This window comes from Sciurus carolinensis, chromosome 11 (assembly GCF_902686445.1).
Source record: "Sciurus carolinensis chromosome 11, mSciCar1.2, whole genome shotgun sequence".
In the NCBI taxonomy this organism is placed as follows: domain Eukaryota; kingdom Metazoa; phylum Chordata; class Mammalia; order Rodentia; family Sciuridae; genus Sciurus; species Sciurus carolinensis.
In genome coordinates this window covers 11,651,501-11,671,762 of record NC_062223.1, presented here as the reverse complement: position 1 = coordinate 11,671,762, position 20,262 = coordinate 11,651,501, and the positions used below count along the sequence as shown (strand labels likewise).

The window sequence follows — 20,262 nt, the reverse complement described above, 5'->3', positions numbered from 1 at the left end:
AGCGTTCCGCAGGCCGGAGCCTGAGGACGCCGCCCCGGGACCCCCGGGACCCCCGGCACCGCCCGGCCGCCGCGCCCAGGGGCAGCAGACTACCCCGCGCCCCGGCGGCCGCTCCCAGGACGAGGCCGAGGAAGGTGCCGCCCGGCGGCCCCGCAAAGAGCCCCTGGCGGCCTCACCTGCTCCTCTCGAGGCAGCCGCTACCGCTCGCTGAGGGGACAACATGGAGCCTCCGCCTTCAGCAGAGAAGCAGGAGGGGCAGAGAGGGGCGGGCGGGGGCCGGCGCGAACCAAGCCTGGGAGGCGGGAAACGGGCGGGGCCTGGGTTCTAGAAGAAAACGGAGGTGAAGGAGGGGTGCGTGGAGGCGCGAGACACCCTGCACTGGGCGTGTGGGCGATGCCCGACGCGCGGCCGGAGGCGTGGCGAGCCCGGGCGGGAAAGCGCACGCGGCCGAGGCCCGCCACCTCCCGGCCCGTGTGCGCGTGCGCGGGGACGCGGAGCGCGCCGCCGACTACCTGTGACTGCGTGCTCGAAGCTTCGGCCGGTTGGAAATTGTGGTCCCGCGCTCTCTGGGTCCGGCCGGCGGTCCCCATTCTGCTCACTCATCCGGGGCCCGGAGGAAGCGGAGGGGAGGGGCGACTGAACTACAATTCCCAGCAGGCCGTGCGGGGAGGCCGGGGCTGTCCACCAGCTCCGCGGGGAGACCAGCGTGGAGACCTGACCCGGGGCGATGGCATTGAGGTTCCCGCCTCCGGCCCCGGAATAGTTTCGAAGTTTAACACCGGCTGGGGGCCCCAGGTGAACCGCAGAAGGGAAGCCTCAGCTCCTTACGACTTGAACGTCGTTGGGTTTTTAATGATTTTGACTTCACAAGGAGAGGCAGCCATGACTTCATTGCCTCCATTATCATCGCCACCCACTGCTCCTCTCGCCAGAGGAGCCCGAGGTGCCCCACCGTCACCGCCCAACGCCTGCCACCAGCTTCGTGCAGCCTAAGCCATGACCATCATAGGTCGAAGCTGCTATTCCAAGCACGCTTAAACTGTATGGTAGGTCAGTACAACACGAGGTTCTCCGAAAATGCTTTTTCAACACTTCACATCGTGATGGAGAAAATACCATTAGCCCCCGTTGAAGAACAATTTTGGGGGTTTTTGTCCCTTTTTTGGGGGGGGAGGGTTTGCCAGACATAAATAATTGATGGTTTATAAGAAGCTAAAGTATCCGTCCGCCACCATTGCCCCATTCATTCAATACGTGATTCCACTGTCTTCCATCTGCTTCTGCCTTAAGTATTATAATCTACCCAGAATCTCCCTCCAGCTGCCCTTGAGTTATTTTCTACTTCCTGAGTAATCAGAGGTGAAGAGGTAAAGGTAATTCTACCTTATCCTACCTAGAGACGTCCCGTTTTGACTTCTCCCCTGCCGGTTCTGATTCTCCCCAGACACTCAAGATTGTTGGAATGCCTTCTTCCAGGCTTTAGATTTGAATCTAGATTAGATCTAGGCCAACTTGGATAACCAAGAAACTAGAAGTGAACTTCAAAGCAAGAATTACTGGGATTTTATAACCAATTAGGACAAATAAATGTTTAAAAAAAAAAAAAAGGAATTACTGGGATTTCACACTGGATGTGTGGAAATCACGACCAACAAGACATGACAAATCCAGGACTATGTGTGTCATACTCAGAAAGGGCCAAAAGCCAGTGATTTGTCATAATTGCAACACTGTGTAAAAATTTCAAATTACACACACATCCCCATATTCTCTATTCCCCTGCATTGCATTTGTCCATTGGACTTCTTATCATCCCACCCACATTTTACTTTTTGTTGTGGCTCTTCCCACTAAAACAAATTTCAAATGCAAAGGAGTTTTTACCTCTTTTGTTCCCTGGCATATCTCCCAACCCCTCACACAGGGCTGGCAGGTAGTAGAGACTTAAGTCTTCATTGAAGTATTGAATGAAGAAGGTATGTTACACCTAACACTGCTCACTCACTTTCTAGCTCCTTTAATATTCAATACCTAACTTTCATTATTGGGGGAAAAAAAAAAATCTGTTCTATTTTAAGGATTCCCAAAAAGATGCATTGTAATCTATCCTGTCAGGAAGCAAGCAAACGCAGACATTATATCTGTCTCAAAACAACATCATCAAGGTCAATGTGAACTCATCAACCTTCCTCATACCTTGTAGACACTACTGGCATTTGAAACAACACAGTGCAAATTATAGGTGGATTTTAGGATTAGTCACAGCTTAGAAAGCAGTCCCTACAAATGAGAAATATGTTTTGTGTTAGTCTCAAATATCCAGGGTCATCAAAACAGTGGACATTCGAAATACTAAATTTGATGATCCTGATTACAGCCTGCCTTCAGCAATCTTACTCTGAATTGAGACACAGGGTATGAATAGAGGTTGAGCTTTCCTTGTGCATTTCTAGAAGTAGGTGACATGTAGATATGTTTGAATTGAGGTAGACTGACCTGCCTAAATTTTGACTTTGATGCTCACTAGCTGTGCAACTCACCTTGGGTGAGTTCCTTAACCTCTCTGAACCTGTTTCATCACCTACAAAATAATTCCAGTACCGCACAGTTGTAGGTTAAATGGGATGTGTTTGGCATTGATGACTGATGTGTGGTTAGTGCTTAAAAAGTGGTAATCATCATATTCATTCCGGAAAAGCAAAACGGAGTCATAAATACTCAAAATACTCAAGTATTTTATGGAGCACCAAAATAGTAAAATTGTTTTCTACAAAGATATTCAGTGTGATTCAGGTTCCAGAGCTTTACAAAAATAGAGTTTTGTTATGTTCCAGGCAGTAATGATTCATTAGATACATTCCTGTCTTCCAGAAACTCAGTGTTTGTGGAATAAACAGTCAAGTAAATATCACTCCTGTGACTGTACTGTGAGATAGTTCAGACTCCTGTCACTTATTGCAGGATCAATTATTTTATTTTATATATATATATATATATATATTTTTTTTTTTTTTTTAATTTTTGGTACTGGGCATTGAAGCCAGGGGTGCTTAACAACTGAGCCACATTCCCTAGTCATTTTTATTTTTTTGAGACAGGGTCCCAATAATTTGCAGACGTTGGCCTCAAACTTGTAATCCTACTGCCTCAGCCTCCCAAATTGCTGGGATTACAGGCATACACCACCAGGCCCAGGTAGGATGGTTGTTTAAGTAATTTGGAAGGGACAGGTTGGAATACTATATCCCTGAATATCATTTAAATATCTGTCCCTGGGCTGAGGATGTAGCTGCTTGGTAGAGTGCATGATTAACATGTGCAAAATCCTAAATTCAATCCCTAGAATCACAAAAAATAATCATAAGCCAGGCACAGCATCATATACCCATAGTCCCAGCTACTAAAGAGGTTAAGGCAGGTAGCTTCCTTGAGTCCTGGAGTTTGGGGCCAACCTGGACAGTATACTGATACCTCATTTTTTTTTAAAATAAAAATTAAAAGTTGAATAATAGGCTGTCAGCATGGTAACATAGTAAAAGCTTAAGACTTTCTCAGCTGCCTTATTATTAGTATTTCAGTCAACAGCACAGCTGTCTAACTCTTCAAAAAGGCACCCTAAAAACCTGGTGTGGTGGCGCTCATCTGTAATCCTGGCAGCTCAGCTGAGGCAGGAGGATTCAGTTCAATACCAGCCTAAGGAACTTAGGGAGGCCCTAAGCAATTTAGTGAAACTTTGTCTCTAAATAAAATATAAAAAAGGGCTGAAAGACTGGGGCTGTAGCTCAGTGGTGGGGCACTTGCCTTGCATGTATGAGGCCCTGGGTTCCATCCTCAGCACCACATAATAAAAACAAGTAAAAATAAAGGTATTGTGTCCATCTAAAACTAAAAATATTTTTTTTAAAAGGGCTGGAGATGTGACTCAGTAGTTAAGCACCCCCAACTTCAATCCCCAGTACAAAACAAAACAAAACAAAACAAAACAAAAACAAACAAACAAACAAAAAACACCAAAAAAGATCACCAGAAGGAAATAAAGGAATGTACACAACAATGTGTGCATCATGCTGTCCTTTGTGATGGGGTAGGTAAAGATACAGATTTGCTCTATTCACCTTTGCTTGCTTGTGTTTGCAACTGGAATATTCTAACAGTGATTATCTATTGTATAGAATGGAGAAGGTTAGGGATAAAAGAAAACTTTACAGTCATGTACCTCATGATGAAATTTTGGTCAATGACAGACTGCATATACCGCAGTGATCCCATAAGATATAATGAAGCTGAAAAATCCCTATCACCTGGTGATATTGGTAGCCTTCCTAACATTGTGGGGCAACACATTACTCATGTAGGTGCTGACATAAACAAACCACCTGGCTGCCAATCATAAAGCAGAGCACATACTAGTACATGCAGTACGTAACACTGGGTAATGATAATGGACAATTATGTCGCTGATTTATGTATTTACTATCCTGTTTTTAATCAGAATTTTACCATGCATTCCTGCTACTTCTGAAATGAAAAATTTACTATAAAAATTTATGCCTCGTTACAACTGCAGCAGCTTCACACATCTTATTTTACCACATTTTGATTGCATCAGGGGTCCACAGGAGTACACCATGTATGTGAGAGTATACTCTATGATGTTCCCACAGGATGGCTGATAATGAAATTGGCTAATGATGCAGTCCTCAGAAGGTATCCGTAAGAAATCATGACTGAGCATATACCAGAGCACACTGGTAATCCCAGGAGACTGAGGTAGGATCACAAATTCAAGGCCAGCCTCAGCAACTTAGACCCTTTCTCAAATTTTAATTTTTTTTTTAAAAAGGAGCCAGAGGGCTGGGGATATAGCCCTCAGTTGGTAGCGTGCTTGCCTCACAAGCACAAGTCCCTGGGTTCAATCCCAGCACCACAAAAAAAGAAAAAGTAATCTAAAAGGAGCCAGGTGCACTGGTGCATGCCAGTGCATTCCAGAGACTCAGAAGGTTGAGTTAGGAGGATCACAAGTTCCAGGCCAGCCTCAGCAACTTAGCAAGGCCTTAAGCTACATAGCGGGACCCTGTCTCAAAATAAAAAGGACTGGTAGAGATGTAGCTCAGTGGTAATGAACCCCTGAGTTCAATTCCCAGTACTAAAAACAATGCATGATTATATATATCATTTTTTTTTTTCCTTCTTGAAGTGCTGGGAATCAAACCCAGGACCTTGTGCATGCTGGGTAAGCTGCCACTGAGCTACATCCCAGCCCTCTGTGTGTGTGTGTGTGAATGATATAAATGTATTAAGTTTTTCAAACATTTTTATTTATTTGTGGGGAGTGGAACTCAGGGCCTCACATGCATACTAAACATTCACTTTATCACTGAGCTACATCCCCAGACAATTCAACTTTTTAAAATTGAAATATGTTTTTTCCTAATATTGAAGAAAAAATAAGGAAGGGCTGGGGGTGTAGCTCAGTGGTGCAGCACATGGTCAGCATGCTCAAGGACATGGGTTCAATCTCTAGCATGAAAAAAAAGAAGAAGAAGCTGAGATGGGAATTTGGGGCAGGGGAAGATGGAGAATTGAACTCTGGGTGCTTTACCACTGAACTACACCCCCAGTACTTTTTATTTTTTATTTTGAGACAATTTTTATCAGCATTTCACTGTATATTTTAATTTTTGCACTAAATTGCTGAGATTCTCGATAAATTGCTGAGACTGGACTTGAACTTGCGATCCTACTGCCTAGCATCCCAAATCACTGGGATTACAGGCATGCATTCCCACACCTGGTTGGAGATGGGAAATTACCAGTGGAAATACCAGTCCCACAAAGACGACCAGGAAAGAAGAGGTCTAGCTCCAGCTGTAAAAATTCCTCAGTGGAACTCTTGAGAAATGCCTATGTTCCAGTGAGTTCTTTAAAAATTTCATCTGAACTACATTGCAGAAAGAACAGTCTCTTCAACAAATAGTGCTGGAACACTATTGGATAGTGTTGGATAATTCAAACATGCAGAAGAATTAAACTAGATCTCTTCCCCTTACTATACACAAAAATCAACTCAAAATGGATCAGAGACCGGAAGGTGAAACCAGAATCTAAGAAATTACTACAAGAAAACATAGAGGAAACATTTTAAGACATTGGTGTAGGCAAAGATTTTTTGGATAAGACCCCAAAAGTACAGGAAACAGAAGAGAAAATAGACATATCAAACTAAGAAGTTTCTGCACAGCAAAGGAAACAATCAACAGTTAAGAAATAACCTACAGAATGGAAAAGATTTTTTATGCGATTTTTCTGACAAAGAATTAATATCCAGAAACTCAAAAATTTAAACACAAATAATCCAGATAAAAAACGGGCTAAAGATTTGAACAGGGGCTTCTCAAAAGAAGACATACAAATGGCTGAATTAAAAAAAAAGTTCAATGTCACTAAAAATACATATTAGATGTTGATAGACCTTTATTTTATACATATTAAATGTTGATAGACCTTTATTTTACATATTAGATTTTTTAAAAAATTTTTTAGATGTTGATAGACCTTTATTTTATTAGCTTATTTATATGTGGTGCAGAGAACCGAACCCAGGGCTCACACATGCTAGGCAAGTGTTACACCACTGAACCACAACCCCAGCCCCTACATATTAGATTTTGATAGACCTTTATTTTATTCATTTATTTATATGTGGTGCTGAGACTCGAACCCAGGGCCTCACACATGCTAGGCAAGCACTCTACCACTGAGCCAGAACCCCAGCCCCTACATATATATTTTTTAAAAGAAAAGAAAAACCTCTTCTAAGCCATTCCCTGCCCCAAAACTTTCACTGATCCCCATTAGCCTATGACAAAGCCTTGATTTTTTTTTTTGGAGAGGGTCTCATAGGTTGCTTAGGGCCTCACTTAGTTGCTGAGGCTGGCCTGGAACTTGTGATCCTCCTGAGGAGCTGGGATTGCAGGCATAGAATGGTGCTCCATTGTACCTCATTGTGCCTGGAAAAGCCTCAGTTCTTTAGTGAAATACTATTGCTTCTCCACACTCTGGTCCCAAAATATTTTCCCTCTTTATATCTTATCCCAACACCCAAAACATCTCACACACGAGGGGCAAGAGGGGATCAAATCTGGGCCGTGTTCTGCTGGACGAGTCAGCATGGAACTGCACATGGGCTGGACTGGGAGGAAGTGGTGCTTTTGATGTGATTCCTCACCCAGAAGGGTGCCTCTTTGTATCCATGCACAAAAGCAATCTCTGTATTTGCTTCAAACCATCCTTACCACTTCCAAACTCCTGTCGGACTTGGGACTTTTCACAAAGTCTCTGAACTGCCACTCTGAACTCCACAGGGACACCTGCTCCTCCCTCCCCACCCCCTTGTAATTCTAGGCATCGGATCCAGGGCCTTGCGCATGATAGGCAAGCACTGTTCTAAACTACATCCCCAGCTCTTCTCCATATTAAATTCACACAGTCCACTTCCCGCCTGATTAAAGCACTGTGGTTTTGTGTTGTTTAAGATTGGTGTCCATTGCTATTTAATTGGTATTATTTAACTTTATGTATGTCCTATGCCCCAGCTAGTTTGTTAGCTCATTAAAGACTGGATAAACATAGATTTGGGTCCCTCCAAATTCTCAGATAGTGTCACACAAGAAGTAATCAGTAACCATTTATGAAACAAATCACATATCCAAATTCACTAATATCCCAAGGAAGAATCAGTCTTAGGGAAGTTGGCATAGCAGTAAAGAGAAAGCACTAAGGAAATACAGCCTCAGGCACAGGACCTAGCACAAATGCTTCTTTTGTTTTGCTTTGTTTTGTTTTTAATACAAAGAAAATATATTTATTTTCAAAGACTCTAAGAAATGATGCTATAATAAGATTAACAGAGTTTATGTCAAGACACAAGAAGTTTGAAAAGCTATAGATGATTAATCACTGTTTCATTCAATCTCCCTTTGATTATTTTAGAGAGCATGTTTGGTACTCCCAACTGAATCTTAAGCATGTGTCTAAGTGACAGATTTAGGATTCTTTCCCAGCAGTCCTCATTCATTGTCTCTTCCTTCTCGTCTTCCTCCTCCTCCTCCTCTACCTCCTCCTTCTCCTCTTCCTCCTTCTCTGGATTAGGAATTGTGCTGGTGCATGGCCCTTCTCTAGAAAGCAGTTCTGCCTTGATGTGTTCTTTTTATACTTTTTTCTTCTTCTTCCCAGGTGCCCCCTTTTCTACTATTACTACTTTTTCTTTTCCCTCTTCTTCAACTTTAATCACAAAGATTTTTTGTGTAAAAAAAAAAAATCTCTGAGTTGTCTAAAGAAATTACTTCTAACAAAACAACCTGAGTTAAGGCAACAAGCCAATGTTTCCAGGACAGATAGGATATAATGCTGACTTCCAGCACTGACACTGACCCTAATTAAACAGAAAGAGTAACTGTAAAATTATAGACATTAATGGTAAAACCTATTACTTCTACTTTAAGACTGGTGGAACTGGCCTGCTGGATGTTTGAAACCAAACCTTGGAGACCAAAGTAAAGGAAGTAAAAGGGCTAAGGAAAAATCAGCCAATATTTTGGCCCTTGCCCTCTAAGGTCAGCCAGAACCCAGGGAATGGACTTCTCTAAGGGTCCTGCAACTCTACATGATCCCTGCCCTATATCTCACTGACTGTCACCATGGACCTCTGGGCTGCCTAATGCACAAGATGCCCAAACTATAGATGCTCTACAGGTAAAATCAAAAATAAAATTTCCCATTTATCAGGGACCCTTAGACAGACCTCTGTAAGAGGACCCTGACTGCCATCCCCTACAAATGCCCCTTTCCAGCCTGAAGTAGCCAGAGTGGTAGGAGCCCCTGTCCCTAATGGCAATTAGGCCCACTTTTCAGAGGGGAGAAATGAATAGATAAGATAAACAGAGAGGAAAATAGAGGCAGAGTGGGTAGTGGGCCGCTAAAAAGCTTCTCTAAATGTAAAGGCCTCTCCTTTGTTTTATTTATTTTCATGTGATGCTAAGGATCAAACCCAGTGCCTCACACATGCTGGGTAAGCCTTCTACCACTGAGCTACAACCCCAGCCCCTAAAGGCCACTCCTTGAAACTGACCTGTAGAAATACCCCAACCTTTCCAGCTGCCTCCTTTGTCCCAGAGAGGTGAGAAAAGGGAAGTGGGTGGACCTGAGTGAAGGCTATCTACTCAAGTGGGCACACCAGTCAGAAGGTCATGGCTGAACCAACAGTGTTGTCAATTTTCCAATACCTGATTAAATAAACAGCAATCACAATTCCTACCCAGTGTACCCCTAGATTAGTACACTTAAGTGGTAACCCCCTATCAGATTCCCTCTCCCCTGGTGAAGGCCCTGGTTTTTTTGTTTTTGTTTTTAAATAAATCCTATTCTTTCACTCCCCACCAAAAAAAAAACAAAAACAAAAAACAACAAAAAAAAAAACACTCTGAAGTGTCTGAAGAGACCACCAAGACCATATGAATGTCTTGATTTGTAGTTTCTTTTCTATGCTTGTGATTATCAGGAATGGGTTTTCTATCCACCTGGGATCCCCAGTATCTAGCAAGTACCGTAAGGGTTAGGTATTAGCATCATTTTCTAGCACTTAATAAAAGATTTTTTCAAAACTTATGCATTTATCAGCATAGGTAGATAATTGGCTTGGTTGTCACATTGACTAATATTTCCCTTTGCCATCTAAGGGACAGTTTACTGCATTATCAACTGATACTGTAAGCACCAGGGTAAGATATTTGTCAGGAAGTTATTTTGGGACATCATCTTCTGTGCCTTTATCAAAGCATTGCAACCACTTGGATGCTGTTGGGTTTATTTTCTTTCTTTTTTCTTTTCTTTCTTCCCACCTGCCTTTCTGGGCTTTATGTGACTTTAAAAACTGCCAAGGGCAGATGTAATTCACAGCCTGTTCTAAAAGATTTCCACGGGTCAGATTGCTTTTTCCCTCTGCAGCAGCCTGGCTGACAACCTTCCCCCTCATGAGGTTGTATCTTTATAGGATTTGCTGAACCTGCAATTGCACTTTGGGTCATTGCTCCTTGCTTTAGCAATAGCAAAGGCTACAGCCTTGCTTTTATTATTTCCAGGATACATTCCCTCTTCTAAAAAGGTTATGCTCCTTTAAAATATTTTGTCCAGATGTAGGGAGGCGACTTTGAATTTAACAAGTCAACCCAGGAGAAGCAAAAAAAAAAAAAAAAAAACAAAACAAATCCAAGATAAACAATTGGTTTCAAACACATTTCTGTTAAGGACCCTTCGTCGGTTATAAGTAAAATTAAAGTATGTGTATTTGTGCCCTATTCTGAAATTTTAATACCTCATTTTGTCACACGTTCCTGCCCCTCCCCCCAGAGTCACAACCAGAATGTTATCTCCTTGCTTTTCTTTCTTCTTCAGTTCATCTTTTTCTTCTCCAAAATATATCTTCTCTATCTCAGAGCCTATTTAGAGAAAGAGACAACCTTAAGACTCAAGGTGGATCTCTTTTTGGGGACAGCAACAGGACAAGAATATGAAGCAGGGTCTGCGACTGCACTGCAATGTGATTAGAATGAATACTAGTTTTTTCTTCTGTGTAGCATCTTTCTCCACCTACCAAAAGCGGCACTGTGCCGCCTCTGTCTCACAGTGAGGAGATATTATGACACATCCAGAGAAATTCATAAAACACCTTGCAGGGTGGGCCTTCTCTATACTGCGGTTTCACTTTTCTTCAGGATCTAAGGGGAAATGCATCAGACAAAAGACACCAGGCTCTGGAATTTATGGGAAAGATCGTTTCCAGCTATGGAAGCATAGAGAAACTTCTATCACTAAAACACATAATTCGTCAACTAAAAACATTCAGGTAAAGACCTGTGAAAAAATTCTACCCTGCAGCGTCGTGCTAACGCCTGGGGCCGCAGTGGTGGGCGTGGCTTGGTGCTTGGCCACGCCTCCTGCGGCCAGTCCCCGAGAGGCGCGCCCCACCCCAGCCGCCCGAGGCGCGGCGCGAGGTTGGTTTCACCCCTCCTTCCCAGTTGGAGCGCGAAGGGACAGTTCTTGCGCCTGCGCACTACGCCGCTGCGCGCCTCCGCGGCCGCCTCCCGCCCCCGCCGCGCGTTCTGGAGTTCCTTGTGCGCATGCGCGCTCGGGCTCTCTCCCTCTGGCTGCGCTCGGCTGAGTCAGTCAGTCTGTCGGAGTCTGTCCTCGGAACAGGCTGAGTGAAGGGACGCCCGAGAGCCTGCTACCCGATTATTCTATTTCCCCTCCCTCTCTCCCGCCCCACATCTCTCTTCACCCCTCTCCCGCCCTTGCTCGCGCAGCCATGGCGGAGTCGTCGGCGGCCACTCAGTCCCCGTCCATCTCCTCGTCGTCCTCCGGGGCCGATACGTCCGCGCCCGGCAGCGGCGGGAGCCCGGGAGCCTGCCCCGCCCTGGGGGCGAAGAGCTGCGGCTCCTCCTGTGCGGGTGAGGCGCGCGGGGGAGCCCGGCCCAGGGGAGGGAGGGAGCCGGGGCCGGGGGCCTTGGGAGCGAGCGGGGAGGGCGCGTTTCCCTGGGCTGCTGGTGCTCCGGCGCCCGGGGACGGACGTTGGGAAAGCGGGCAAAGGGGGAGGGGAGCGAAGGTCTTGCGGGCGGTGAGGAAATAACGGGGTGTGAGGAAAACAGGTCGGGGGCGGGGAGGGGGCTAGGGTGGGCGTCGACGCCAGGCCCGGAGGTCGGGGGCGGCGGGGAGGTGCTCAGGTAGGGACGGACCTTGTTCCAGGAGGCCGGCGAGGCGCTTTAGAGGCGTGAGATGAGCGACGTTGAGAGGATCCGGGCAGGTGGGTCTTGGGATAAATGATCCGTGATGATTTCGAGGGGATGGTGGTGAAAGGGTTGCAGTGCAGGTTTGCAGTCAGGTGTTGACATAACCAGACGTGCCTGATAGCCTTCCAAAAATAATATTTTTGTTTGCTCCTGGGGAGGATGAGGAAATCTGATGAGCGTTGTAGCCCGTTTTCTCCACTCTACGTCAATGCCCGATTTTTCTGAGACCCCAAGGTGGAGGAGGCGTGATGAGAATAGCTCTGGGAAGATTTGGGAGGGAGCTGCTGACGGTCCAAGATGGATCCGCGGCTGCATCTGCAACACAGCCGGCTCTTCACTGGCGCGGCGTGGGGGTGGGGACGCGCAATCAGTCGCTTATATTCTAGAAGATAATAAATAGAGTCGTGCCAAGCCTTCGACATGTTTTGATTTCAGATTTTCTTTGGGCTGTTACTGATCGCAGTATGACAAAAGGGGATGTGTACTGCAGAAAGGGGGGAGGGGAGAAAATTCAGACAAAGCAGGGGCTGGCTGAACCCCCTTCTCCCATCTCTGAAGGACTAGGAGGGAAGCTGCAGGCCTCCTTTAGTTTCCATTGTATCCGCGTCTGCCTGTTGATGAGAGCTGGCTGGCCTCGTGCAGAGATCTGCAGTGCAGATGTCTTCTTGAGAAAGAATACGCATCAGGGGCAGGTGGTGGTTCTTAAAGGAATTGGTCTTTGAAGGGAAAGGGGGAGGGGCGTTGCCAAAGGAAGGATTTTTTGAGGTTTTAAAATGCTTCATTGTCTCCTTTGGCAGATTCTCAGATCCATCATTCTAAAGAAAACGTTTTGTGATATTCTCCAGGCGCTTTCCTAACAATGGATTTCCACCTGCCCAAGAGCGTTGGTGGTGCCACACATTTTCCAGTGTGGTTATGGTCATTTGCATAGAAACCTTATCAGAGGCTTCTGTAGATAAAGGAATGAGCCAGCAGATTTGGAATTCTGGTTCCCTTTAAACCGCCAGCGTTTCTCCTCCAAATTTTAGTGTTCTGGGCTAGGGTCCAAATGAACAGCAGTTTCCTTATAACTTAGCAACTTGGGCTTTTGGCTTTAATCACTTGTCACTGCTTATGATTTGGTTGGTCCTTTTGTGGGTAACTTTTGCTTATTCTTGATTTTCAGTTTTTGATTCAGACCTGTGTTTTAGGAATTGACCTTTTGTGCTCAAGAGAAAACGGATGTTAAATATTGAGGAGTTGTTCTAGTTAGCAGGCAGGTTATTAAAATTCAGTTCCAACATGTATAGCCACATGGGGAAATCATTTGAGAATCAACTTTTTTTTATTCCTTTAATGCACTATTAGAAAGATTTGGCTCCCTTAGTGGACCAGTAAAGCAGGAGTATTTTATTCATAGATACAGACGCACCACCACCAAAAAGCAAACCCTCAGGGCTGGGGTTGTGGCTCAGTGGTAGAGCACTTGCCTAGCACGTGTGAAGCACTAAGTCCACTCCTCAACACCAAGGAAAAATAAATAAAATAAAGGTATTGTATCCATCTACAACTAAAAATGTATATATTTTAAAAAGTGAACCCTAGTTGACAACACACAATGTATTTTGTTTTATTTATTTATTTATTTTACCATACTGGGGATTGAACTCAGGGTGCTCTACCACCGAGCTACCTCCCCAGCCCTATTTTAGTTTTTATTTAGAGATAGAATCCCACTCAGTTACCCAGAACTTGGAATCCTCCTGCCTCAGCCTCCCAAGTAGCTGGGATTACAGGCATGTGTCATCACATCAGGCTGTCTGTACAAATTTAATGATATAATATACAGTAGTTCTGGTTAGTTTGGATTTCTGATGTTATTTACCCTTATCACAATTTTTATTTAGTATTGACTTTGTTTTATTTTTTTATTCCCTTGTTTATTATAGTAGAAAAGATACTGAAATCAGACATTTTACTGAAAATAGTGGAATTTATATTCTGAAATGGTATTTTAAGTACATGGGTTTGTATTACATTTTCCTAATAGTATTAAATGTCTCAATACTCACTGATTATTTTTTAATAAAACTTTATTACTGAATTTGTATTTCTTAGATCTGCTACAGACATTTTGTCACTAGTATAGTAGTACTCGATCAATTTTTGTTGAATAAATCATCAAATTTATGACTGGAAAGGGAAACCTGAAAAATAAAAAAAGATATTCTTAAGCTCTTATCCATTGCAAATATATTAATATTATCTATAAAGCATTAGAACAGTTTTGGTGTACTCAATGCAAGATCCTCATTTGTTAGGGCACTAGTTGAATGTAAAAGTTTACCTAAGATACTGGAGTGAAGTTACCATTTCATTGCAGAAACCCTTCCTCCTTGCACAAAGTCATCTCCATCTCACAGAGGAAGTATCTCAGGCTTGGCTTCATGAAAATGTTTGTTCCTCCAGAATTTCACCCATTGAAAATGGTTGCTTAAAAAAAAAATCTACCTTGGCGGTTTAAAAGATCTATAAACATTGCTGTCAACTTCATGTCTTTTTTTGTTTTGTTTTGTTTTGTTTTGTTTTGTTTTTTGTTATTGTTTGTTTTGGTACTGGGGATTGAAGCCACGGCTTTGCCCATGCCAGGCAAGTATTCTCCCCTCAGTTGCATCCCCAGCCCTGCTTCATGTCTTTTGTTAAGCTTCTCTTGGTTTTTTAAAAGGAGAGTAAGTGATCACTCAGTGTCCTGCAGAAAAGAGTTTTGTCATGATTGACTTTCTGGTAATATATTTTAGAAATACTCGTTCCTACATATATTTGGAAAATGAGTAATGGCATTTTCTGGTACAATACCTTGCACCCATCAATGTTGTATGCTTAGAGGAGGAGATCAGGTGCAAAATTCTTGCCTTTGAAAGAAACCAAAGACTTCAAAGGCAGAAATATGAGGTTCAGATAAGAGAGACTGAAATATTTAGTGTTTTCTAATTAGAGTTGCCCTTATTAGACATCAAATCTAGATACATGTCTATTGTCTCAATTTTTAAAGTGTTTATTGTTTATATAACATGGAAATTTTAATTGTTTTATTTTCGCATCAAACCCAGGGCCTCATGAATGCTGGGCAAGTGTTCGACCACTGAGCATCCCCAGCAGCATTGAAATTCTATAACTTGCTAGACACTGTTCATGACAATCATGATGCCAAAATAAAGCTACGTTTCTTTTTTCTGCTTATAGAAATTATCTCAAAGAAAATTGGGCACTTTAAAAAAAGGGGGTGTGCTTTACACATTTTCTTTGGAAAAGTACTTCTGCTGGGCACAGTGGTACATGCCTATAATCCCACTGGCTCAGGAGACTGAGGCAGGGGCTCAAGTTCAAAGTCAGCCTCAGAAATGGTAAGGCGCTAAGCAACTCAGTGAGACCCTGTCTCTAAATAAATACAAAATAGGACTGGGGATGTGGCTCAGTGGTTGAGTACCTCTAGGTTCAATCCCTGGGTACCTACTGCCCACCAACCCCACAAAAAAAAAAAAAGAAAGAAAGAAAGAAAAAAGAAACATCTGTGTTGTTTTTATGGCATCATTTTTACACTTTGTATTTTCAATATAACTCTCATTAAAAGGAATCTGACCTCTGTCCAATGTGGCCATCGTCTGTGTATTGTACTCATGTCAGACTATTAGTGGTAGTATTTTATGGTTACAAACATAGGCGCCCAGAGACACCTATATTTCAATTTTTCTTGTTTATTGTGTGACCTTGTACAAATCCAGAGCTTTTTAATTTTAAAATGACAGTAATAGTATCTAATGAGGATGGTAGTATGAGATTAAACAGGTGTAAAGGACTTTTGCCCATAATAAATTCTTGGTAAATAATTCTTGCATTAGCCAGGCATGGTGGTACTGCTCTGTAATCCCAGCAATTTGGAAGGCAGGAGATTGCAAGTTCCAGGCCAGCCTCAGTAACTTAGTGATACTTTGTCTCAAAATAAAAAAATGAAAAACTGGAGGTATAGCTCAGTGGTAGAGCACCTCTGGGTTCAATCTCCAGTAGAAGTGATGATGATAATATTAATATAAAGGAATAAAATACAATTCAGCCGTGTGAGACAGATCAGATTTGCTTTGCACCTTTAAATTCTGACTTTTATTAAGTAACAGTACCTAATATTTATTTGCAAGTTATAACTATTTTCACATAAATATAAAATAGCAGTTGAATTACAAGTGAGAAATCACAACTCTTCCTCACAATAAAAGATTCTTATACCTTTTTCTCATCCCCCAGTGAGTCAGTTGTTTCAGCTTCTGACCCCTCACATAGATATCATAGAACTACCATCCTTTTCCACTTAAGTGACCTGTTAACAAGGTAGAGGGGGGAGCGAAGATGTTTCCTAAGTGGCTTGGCATGACAGCGATATGCCTAAATATTTTCTGCAGCATTCTGACCATAATAAGTGTAGTTATGATATATTATAAAATGCCTGTCGGTATGGAAAGGAGTACAAGAGACAACAAAAAAGTGGTCATGTCAGTATGGTCTACAAATGCCCCGACTTGATTATTTTTATTCAACCTTGAAATAGAAATTTGCTTTCAATGCTATTTTCTTTTAGAATCGAATTCTCAAGTAATTTAACCACTTTGATCAAACATCTGGCCAACAGTATGTTAACTGGTGTACCTTAACCATAATTTGACATCTTCAGGGTGGGTTGTTGATGAAGTTATTGATAATAGCATCAGTGTTTTTATTTTTGTTTTTAATATTTTAGAGATCTGAAAACAGTGTAACACGAATATTACTGCTTTTTAAAAATTCTGCTGTGAGGAGTATATTTGTTAGCCCTGTCTAATCCTGTGCTTGTTTCAAGCACTTGTGAGATAAGTCTGGTAGTAAAGGAATTGGTGACGTGTCATTAAAGGGAAGGGGAAAGTTAAGCTTCCCAGTTTTGTTTGAGCCAGGAGTTAGTTTGTTCTGTAGAAAGACACTTCTCTTTAGATTAGCTATAGTCCTAGGACTTAAGTTTTCCAGTTCTGAGCAGAGTTACAAAGGTCCCAAATAAATTTTGTAATGTTATAATTAAAGATGTTTATTTATTTTCTGTACTTAGCTTATGGTTTGTATTCAGCTTTATTGTTATGTGATTAGTCTCCTAAAATATAGACTTGGAAAATATATTTTCATAGTAGAATGTTTTAGATAAAAATTATCAAGTTAATATTTTTTGAAATCAACTCATTTAGAAGTTGCCCAGGAAACTGACTTTTTATTCATTTGTAGGAGTTATTAATTCTAGTTATTTTATTTATTTATTTATTTATTTATTTGCAGTGCTGGGGATTGAACCCAAGACCTTGTGATTGCAAGGCAAGCTCTCTTCCAACTGAGCTATATCCTCAGCCCTAATTCTAGTTATTTTGAGACATAAGGAAGTAGTATTGAGGTTTCAAAAGACATGTGTATGTTAAATAAGTTTAGCCATAATCAGTATTGCTTGTGATTGCATCATTGAAGTCTTCTACTGTATGTCTGTGACTTATGTAAGATGTATTACTAGGTGATGTTGCAACTTCAGGAAGAATATTTTTAAATATTGTATACGTTTGTAGTTCCAATTTACATTATAGAGGTTGTTAATTATCAACAGGTGGCTGAGAATTGAATTCACAACCTCACACATGCTAGGCAAACCCTCTTAACTAATAAGCTATACCCCCTACCCCTTTTGATAGGCATCTTCTTTTTTTAATTTCAAAGAAATAACTACATTTTCTCAAATCAACTGAAATTCCTATAAGCACATCTTTATATCCTATTCTGGAGGGGAACATGTAAACTTTTTGACATATTCTTTGTTGGTAGCTTGTCCTTTGGGATATATAGTAGGGTATCACAGAAAACTTTAAATAAAATTTAAGTACAGATTCCCTTTTGTCCTGTTACTTAAAAGCATTTCATCAGTGAGCATTTTCTTCATTTTTTGCATATGAAATAGAAATACTTTATTTTTATTATGTCTTAATATTTATTATTTAAATTGTACCCATATACTAACTTAATTAAACCATTTTTTGAGTATATTAAAGCTCTTTGCTAATAAGAACTATGGGAGATAGAACAGTAGATTAAAACAAATTACCTTGCTCACTTCAGCAGCACATCTACTAAAATTGGAACAATATAGAAAAGATTAGCACCGTCCCTGCATAGGAATGACATTGCAAATTTATAAAGTAGTCCATATTTTTCTGAGTCAGGACCTCATTCAGAAAGACTAAAGGACATGTAATTTATGTGCAAAGTGTGTATTCAAATATATGTAGATGCCTACATCTAAATCCAATGATTTTTATATTCCTGCCACCAAAGCCTTTTTAAATTTAAGTTTTTTAAAAAATAGGCTATATTCAATAGAAGTCTTCTTTTTGTTTATCTGCAAATCAGGTAGCAGTATAAGCCTATTTTACAGACTGGGACTCAGGCTGTGGCTGTGAAGTTGAGGGGAGGGCTGGACTAAGGGCTCAGTTCATTCTCTTTCAAATAAACACACTGCTGCTTTCTTGAATCTGAAGCAATTTTTGATAAAAGTCATTCAGTCACCCCTTGAATTCAGTGATCAGTTTAACAAAAAAAATTAACTTAGTTTTTGGTTCCATGGTTCCTAAACCACGTGCCTAATTTTGCTCTACTGCTCTTTAGAAACTTCTCTGGTCAAGTTTGCCAGTTGTTTTCCGTGTTGTTAAAGCCAGTGGTCACTTCTCAGTCCACCCTTAGTGTCCTTTCAACACCTTTGGCGTAATTGATCACTCTCTCCTTTATTTAATGTATTTTTTAGTTGTAAATGGACAACATGCCTTTATTTTATTTATGTATTTTTATGTGGTGCTGAGGATCAAACCCAGTGCCTCACACATACTAGGCAAGCGCTCTCCCACTAAGCCGCGCCCCCAACCCTTCCTCCTCCTCCTTGAATTTACCTTTTTCATTTGTCTTCCATGACACTCTTTCATTGGCTCTTCCTCTTCTGTTTCCTTGCTAGGTTTTTTTCACACAACAAAATCCACCATTTGAAAGCGGTTTTTAGTTTATGCACAAGGCTGTATGACCATCACCCCTATTTAATTCCAGAACATTTTCATCACTTCTCATATCTCTTAAGAGTTAGTCCCCATTTCTCTCTCCCTTTTCCCTTGGCCACCACTAATTTACTTTCTAACTCTGTGTTTCCTATTGTAGAGATTTCATATTGCTAATTCTTTTCATCTTTGCAGCTTACAAACAGAGTGCTTAGGATTCATGTCACAGAACTTTATTTATAACACTGTCTTGTTTAAAGAACCACTTACTAGGGCTGGGGAGACAGCTCAGTTGGTAAAGTGTTTGCCTTGCAAGCACAGGGCCCTGGGTTCCATCCCCAGCACCGCAAAAAAAAAAAAAAAAAAAAAAAAAAAAAAGAACCACTTTTTAATTGATGCCTTTCAAATTTTTATCTTCAGCCTTAAAGTCCAATAGGCATATCACTGCTGTGTCTCAACCTAAATTTCTGGTTTTCCTTTTAAATTATTCTTAGTCGTCTTCATCTTAATAAATGACTATTCCACCCTGTCCATCTTTTTGCCTAAATCAAAAACCTGTAGTAATCCTTGACCCCTCTCTACCCACATACAATTATCAGCAAATGCTGTTGAGTTTCTTTCAAAATATATCCAGAGTGTGACCACTTTCCTCCACCTCCCTGGCTGCCGCCCTGTTCCAGGCTATCACAACTCTCTTGAATAACTGCAGTTACCTTCTAACTGATCTTTGTACTTCCTTGCCTCTCAGTCTTTCTGCATGTGGTAGCTGGTGTAAATCTGTGAAAATTTAAGTCAGATCTTGTCACTTGTGGGCAGAATGCTCCAGTGGCTTCCTGTCACACTTCAGTAAATACCAGAGTCCTCATAGGGCTTATTATACCATATGACATCTGACCCTGATTTTCCCTTACTCACCTGGCTTCAGGTACATTAGTCTTCATGTTTTTCTTCATACCAGAAATACCTCCTACTTGAGGGTCTTAACTTGATGTTTATCTGGAATGCTCTTCCACCATTCCCATTAACTGAATGTTTATGTCCTCTCAAAATTCATATGTTGAAACCTCACCCCAAGGTGATGGTATTAGGAGGTGAGGCCTTTGGGAGGTGATTAGGTCTTAAGGAAGGAGCTCTCATGATTAGGATTAATGTGCTTATAATAGAGACCCCAGAGAGTGGGGTCTCTGCCATATGAGAATATAGCGAGAAAGCACTCACTTAGGTGTGAACCAGGAAAAATCCCTTTACCAGATACTGAATCTACCCAGCCTTCACCTTGATCTTGGACTTGCCAGCCTCCAAACTGAGAGAAATAGATTTCTGTTTATGAGCCGCCAGATATATGG

General features: G+C 41.7%; 2 protein-coding genes and 1 non-coding gene across 6 annotated transcripts in view; 2 read left to right on the top strand and 1 right to left on the bottom strand.

The window, feature by feature from the left end:
* Window positions 1–531, bottom strand: part of Atl3 (atlastin GTPase 3) — a 56,686-nt gene extending 56,155 nt beyond the window's left edge. Inside the window, exon 1 of one of the 2 annotated variants that reach the window (XM_047516675.1) lies at window positions 513–531. Coding sequence is in view for 1 of the 2 variants with exons in the window: in XM_047516673.1 (XP_047372629.1) it covers window positions 177–222 (46 nt within the window). In the remaining variant the exon portion in view is untranslated. Of the gene's footprint in view, window positions 1–176; window positions 416–512 lie in introns of those variants that run through there. The other variant, XM_047516673.1, reaches the window with a different exon arrangement.
* Window positions 532–11,167: 10,636 nt separating this feature from the next.
* Rtn3 (reticulon 3) overlaps window positions 11,168–20,262 on the top strand; it is a 59,360-nt gene continuing 50,265 nt past the window's right edge. The window contains exon 1 of one of the 3 annotated variants that reach the window (XM_047516227.1): window positions 11,168–11,504. In XM_047516227.1, coding sequence (XP_047372183.1) covers window positions 11,363–11,504 — 142 coding nt within the window. In that variant the 5' untranslated portion in view covers window positions 11,168–11,362. The remainder of the gene's footprint in view (window positions 11,505–20,262) is intronic. The other 2 variants (XM_047516228.1, XM_047516229.1) reach the window with 2 other exon arrangements.
* On the top strand, window positions 17,981–18,088 carry LOC124960897 (U6 spliceosomal RNA). Its single transcript, XR_007104211.1, has one exon. It is a non-coding gene; the product is annotated as a U6 spliceosomal RNA (small nuclear RNA).